The sequence below is a fragment of the Arvicanthis niloticus genome, chromosome 20, assembly GCF_011762505.2.
Source record: "Arvicanthis niloticus isolate mArvNil1 chromosome 20, mArvNil1.pat.X, whole genome shotgun sequence".
Lineage (NCBI taxonomy): Eukaryota > Metazoa > Chordata > Mammalia > Rodentia > Muridae > Arvicanthis > Arvicanthis niloticus.
Genome location: NC_047677.1, coordinates 24689847 through 24695846, shown reverse-complemented (window position 1 = coordinate 24695846; position 6000 = coordinate 24689847). Strand labels below are relative to the sequence as shown.

At 47.8% G+C, this 6000-nt stretch overlaps 1 protein-coding gene across 1 annotated transcript in view; it reads right to left on the bottom strand.

The window, feature by feature from the left end:
- Positions 1-221: 221 nt before the first annotated feature.
- Sh3rf3 (SH3 domain containing ring finger 3) overlaps positions 222-6000 on the bottom strand; it is a 310035-nt gene continuing 304256 nt past the window's right edge. Inside the window, exon 10 of the mRNA XM_034523766.2 lies at positions 222-3245. Coding sequence (XP_034379657.1) covers positions 3077-3245 — 169 coding nt within the window. The 3' untranslated portion in view covers positions 222-3076. The remainder of the gene's footprint in view (positions 3246-6000) is intronic.

The window sequence follows — 6000 nt, the reverse complement described above, 5'->3', positions numbered from 1 at the left end:
ACCTTGATGATCATGAATTACCACTTCGAAGCTATAAGCAAGCTCCCAAATAAATGCTTTCTTTTATAATATAGCACTCTTGGTCATGGTGTCTCTTCAAAGCCATAGAACAGCAACTGAAACAGCACGGTCAGTTCTGTGCTGCCTGGTGCCTGAATCCCCGCCCTCTCAGGCGCACATCTGCCCCACCTGCCTTGCTCCCACCATTGAGACACACAGCCTCTCCATGTTCGTTTTTATTTAAAGACTCAGAAACACAGGCATCAGAGTTGGCCACTACTGTCAATTCATCTAAAATCACACACTGACATCGGTGTATAATAAAAACGTATGTGGGGGTAGGAGACACGTGTGCACGTGTCTGTCTCGGTGTGTGTTGTGCAAAGTACAAGGGCTTCCACGTCTACTGGGCTGATTCTGGGGTGCCCCATCTTGTAATTACGCCTCACTATAGACCATCTTGTCTCTTGTGTTTCATCAGTCCTCTGGGGCCTAGACTGTCCTGTCTCCTTGCTGGCCCTCTATGCGAAGGGCTGAGAACTATTGAATGAAACCCAAGTGACCACCAAATTTGAGTGTCTGAGGAAGGGGCACATGCTGCTGGCCAGGACGGAATGAGAAGGTTCTAGATGAGGTGCTGGCTTCATTTTGGTAGCCAATACATGTGTCCTCAAGGGAAGATAACCTTAGGAAAGGTGACTCGCTTCTGTCATTGACTGTGGAAAATGTGATTTTGAAGGCCAAAGGGCTTGAGAGTATTCATAATAACTCAGACCATGGGGCTCATTGTGTATCTCAAAAAGCCCCACCTGAGAATGAGCCCCAGAGCCCTGTTTCCCTCCCCAAGGTGGTCCCTGTGTAAACTTAGCTAGGAGAGGGTCTAGCTGGTGTTTTCCAAAGATACTTTGATCCTTTCCTGAGCTGTCTAAGAAGCTGCTACTTCCTCTGTCACAAAGCAGACAGCACAAGGAAGGAGGACGACTCCAAGTTACATCTGTTCTGTTGGCTCAACGGTGATGTTGTTTACGAGGAAAGGGGACTTTTTAATTGTCTGGGATCTGGAGTTAGCTCTGGTTCCACTGAAAACATGGCTCACACAGGATGTAGATCTGTTTACCTCCATGGTGACAGCATGGAGGGAACCACACCTAGATTGTTTGTGCATGGATGGCCAAGTAATTTAGCAGTGACACTGAGTAGATACCATGCCACTGAGCTGTCCCCGAGCCTGCATACCGGGATGCCTGTGTCTGAGCTAGCACATCTCTTTGGCGCAGAACAGTTTTCTATGTCCAGTAAGTGTGCTATCACCTGGGAGGGGCTGAGACTGTCTCTGGGCGTGATTGTGTCCATGTGGTAGCCACCCAGCAGTCACAACTAGTCAGTCATATCCCCAAATAGGAATACTGAGGATAAATGGTCTTTATTTTACTAGGAAAAGCAGCAATAGCTTCTGCTACCAAAAGCTTAACACAGGGCTGCGTGATTTTATAAAAATGTACACAGAGGCTCACAAATTGCTATTTTTGAGAATTTTTTGAAAAAAAAATAATTCCTAAATTTGAGTTCCTAAAGTGTGACACTCACACCTCCTGATAGCCGTTCAGGCCAGCCCAGCCTCCTGGGCAGCTGTTGTGACACTGAGCTTACAGTAAGGCCGCAGAGTCAGAGACTAGCCCTCATCTTTTCCAGTGTCTGCAGCCCTGTAAGCCTACAGTCAAGCATCAGGCTGTGTCGTCATTGTACCTTTGGTCTCTAGCAGATGGAGTTAGACTGGCCTCATAGCGCAAGCTATTTATTTTTGAAAAGGAGAAAAAAAAAAAAAACTTTGCCAGATAGTGGATCTGCGCTATCGTAAAAGCTGCATTCTGGCAGCAAGACATGCTTTAAGGATGCTATTTTTAGTCATTCTCTCTAAAGCAATCAAAGGAAGCTTCTGGGGTCAGTGTGTTTGTCTTGTCTGTGTATATGTGTGTTTGTGTGTGTCTGTCTGTGTGTGTTTTCTGCCACACAAAAAGGCAGTATCCATTCCTTAATAGGTTTCCAGTATTTTAATCATAATCACTCCTGTCTAGATGGAGCTTGTGGTTTAGGCTATTTCCAACAGCCAGGAAAGACTCTCCAATTCCATGCACCCCTCATGGCAGACCCTCCCACTCGCCTTGTGGAGCACCAGCCAACATTTTGATATTATAGATAGGAATTCCTCAATATGCTCCAAACTCTATTTGGGAAATATATAAAACTTTCCTTTGATGTTATCTTCTTTTTTCCCCCCTTGAGGCTTACTCAGGTTGGTTTCTAGTTTTACAAAAAATCAGCACCAGATGTATGAAAAATATGCAGCGTCTGACCTATTAGAAATATAGAAAGTCTAGGAGTTGTACATTAAAAAGGTGTGCTGTAAGAAGGAAGCAATGTGAAGACAGTGGCGGTGGAACTGGATGCTGCGCCTCACTATCCTGGTAGGAGACAAAGCCGTGAGGATTCTGCTCCAGTGCCCACAGGACCCCACTGGACACCTTGGGAGACTCACAACCCTTCTATGAGGCTCCTGAACCATGACTGCCCTGGCTGTGGGGCCCAATGGCAGGTGACAGAGGTATATAGAGGAATGATACCCAGGGCAGGCAGGGAAGATGCTCTTCTTGCTGTCAGCTCTAGCAGATGGCCCCACTCTATGCCCTTCCGGGCTCCCAACCTTTCACACAGCTAATAACGCTTTAGCCACCGGGTGGCGTAGTAGTGCGATTGTCCACATGGGTAATGTTTTCTGTGCTACTGATCACTCAGACTCGTGGCATGGTCTTGAAGGACACCCACGTGTGTTTCCAGTAGGACGTCATATGAGGGTACCGCCTTCCTTCACAAACACGCCACTGCCCATTTGTTCTTCCAATAAGGATGTCACGTGAGAACGTGGCCTTGACAGCTGAGCTGTCACCCCGGTCAGCTGGTCTCTGGCCAGCACTTTCGAAAGAACCTTGGACCTAGGTGATAAGGTATCCTCTGCTCACATAGTGTCTCCTTTGGTACTCTCCCCTGGACAGCAGAAGCTGGCCATGAGCAACGGCCCTCAGAAGCTCTCCACAAAGCTGCCTGGGAAGAGACCCGTGCGGCCATTCCGCTGCAGCGTCCCCTTGAACCAGCCGTCTTCATGCTTTTTATGCACGAAGACAATGTCACCTTCCTTTAGCTCGATCTCCGCTTCACTCTGTGGAGGGTAGGACACCACCACACGGTACCTGTGAGGATGGAAGAAACAATGAGCCGAGGGGCAGGTTTTCCCTCTAATCCCCTGTGGTGTCCCCCTCTCCCCCATAAGTTCTTACAGTGTGCGGTTACTTTTTGCAGTCTGTAAAATTATGATTTATCTTTATTTTTAAATTTTCCCAAAGCTCTTTAACTGTCATCTAAGCTCCCTTTGAACAGTTGTTGGTCACAGAGTTGTTCAGTGGCCACCGCCACTGTTGTCATATGGCATCAGAGCCAGGCCATGGAGCTGTATCTCTAAATTGTAGGATATAGGAAAACCAAGCTGAACCAGGTAAGGAAGTTTCTTCCCCACTGGCTTAGCCCTCAATGCTGTGAGATGCTATACATGCAGAATGCTGCAGGGAGAACTCAGCTACCCACTGGCCAAGCCAAGGGTGTCAGCTGGTACAGTAGTGGCAAGCCTACCAGCCAGTGGCTGGAGAAGTCATGGACCCTGCTGAGGAAGCTACAGTCACTGTTTTGTAAACATGGCAGACATGACATCCATCAAATATCTAAATATCTACAGAATGATGTTCATCCCCACAGAGTAATCTCTTGTCAGCTTGGCAAGAGACATTCCCTCCAGTGGGCAGTGGTAATTGTAGAGACTTGTACTTGGTCACAGGGCTTAGAATAAGTAACTGTTGAATGCTTAACCATTTATATCTATATATCTATATGTCTATATGTCTATATATCTATATGTATCTATATATCTATATGTCTATATATCCCTCTCCAAGGCTCAGGAAATATTGTTGAGGTGGTAAGAAGGGTGTCAGAGCTAGAGGATGGGTCAGAGTGCTGCCTCTGAGGGTGACACAGCTGTAGCACTTTTTTAAAAAAAATACAGTTTTTATTTCTTGACAGCTTCACACACGTATATAATGAACCTCAGTCCTTCTCTCCCCTACTACCCTGCCTTGTCCTCTCTTTCTCCCAGTGACACTTTTTCTCTTCCCAAGCCCCTTTCATGTCCTTTCTGTGCATGACCCACTGAGATTCAATAGAACTGGACTGTGGCACTTTGGAGCTCGCAGCAGCTATGATACCTGCACAGAAGCTGTACCACTGGGCTCATCAACATCCTGTCATGCAGGGGGCACCCACAAGGACCCACGTGTCCCTAAGGACTTATAGGCAGTTAATGGTTGCCAGGACAGGGAGAGATGTTTTCTTCATTGTGTAGTCTTTAGTAATGTACCAATGTTGCTTTAAGTAACCCTTTAGCCACAATCTTGTAAGTAACCTAATGAAAGGTATGAAATCATGAATAAGAAACAAAAATATGAAGGTAGAGGGGACTAGCTGGGATGAGCAGGGTGACAGCAAGAGGAGAGGTGACAGAACTGTAATGGGGGGACTATCAATATACACATGTGTGCAGCTACAATGAGGCCTATTTTATAGGAATAATATAGGCCATTTTTAAAATTGGTGTCCTTTTAGACACAGCTGTCTTTTTAGCTGCTAGATCTCCACATAGCCCCTCCATTTTTTGTCTTCCCTCCTCTTGTGCTGAACTCCTATCTATCTGGAGGGGTGTCCTAGTGAATGCATGGCTGCACCCAGTCAGCCATGGCCTCTGAGGACAGGGGACTGCTCCAATCCTGGGACCTGGCCCTGGCCCTTGGGCCTGTTCCTTTCTGGCTCTGTGATCTCTGCATCATAGCCTGTGCACATGCCAGGTTTTCCATCTACACCTCAGGGCTTCTCACGTGAACTGCTACCTCTCAGTGGCACCCAGTTTGGTCTGGAAGGTGGTTTAGAGACACCTTTGGTGGAATGGCCATTTTTAAATTGAGGGATGGTCAACTTCAGATTGAACTGACTGAAGTCACATCACTGGTGCTAATAAGGCCTAGTTCCCCCTTGCTTCTTGTCAACAAGACCTGGGCAACCTGGAATGCCTAAGGCCTTGAGCTCCTGCTCTCAGATCAACACAACAGACAGTGCCTTTTCTAAAGACTCCTGGTGGCCATGTGCCTCAGGAGCTGCTGCTGGCCACAGCTCTATCTGGGGGAAGTGCTGAGGGTGTTCTGTGCCCTGAAAGTCTTCCCTAACTAGGAGACCAGGATCCCTGGGCCACCATCTCTCCAAGAACCCAGAGTTTTGAGGTCTACATAGCACTAGCCTGACAGACACTTGGCTGCAGCCCTGACAGAAAGAACTCTTCATCAAACTCCAGCAATCTCGAGCCCTCCTCCTTGTAAGCTGTACCATGTCCTGTACAGATTTCAGCATCTCGTGGCTGAGTCCCCAGCTGGCCCTGGCCTCACCTAACATCCCTTCCCTCAAACATTAGCCCTGCAAGAACTACTCTATTCTAGCAGCTGAGAGGTCGCACCCTTCTGCCTTTAAACCTTTATGACCTTCGAATGAGGGCAGGCCCCACTTTTTTCCAGACAGCAGCCTAGATGCCCTCCCAGGGACTAACACGCCTTTCTGCTTTCTGTGAATGTTGGCTGCATTCCCCCTTTGCTGTTCCCTTGGGACTGCCTAGACACTTGGGTGTGAACTGGGGCTCTATTTGTGCCAGACCCCCCCCCTCCTCTAAAGTGTATTGTGTTAGTGGTTGTCATCTGCGGGAGGTGGGAGTGACTGTACTCCTCAGAGGACCAGTTGCCTCAGATACCAACGTTTGTCTGGTTCCTGTTCCTCAATTCTTGTCAGGACATCACTGCTCTGTACCCTCAGCTGCTGGAGCCCATGGTGTCTGGGTAGCTTTGTATGGCATGCAGC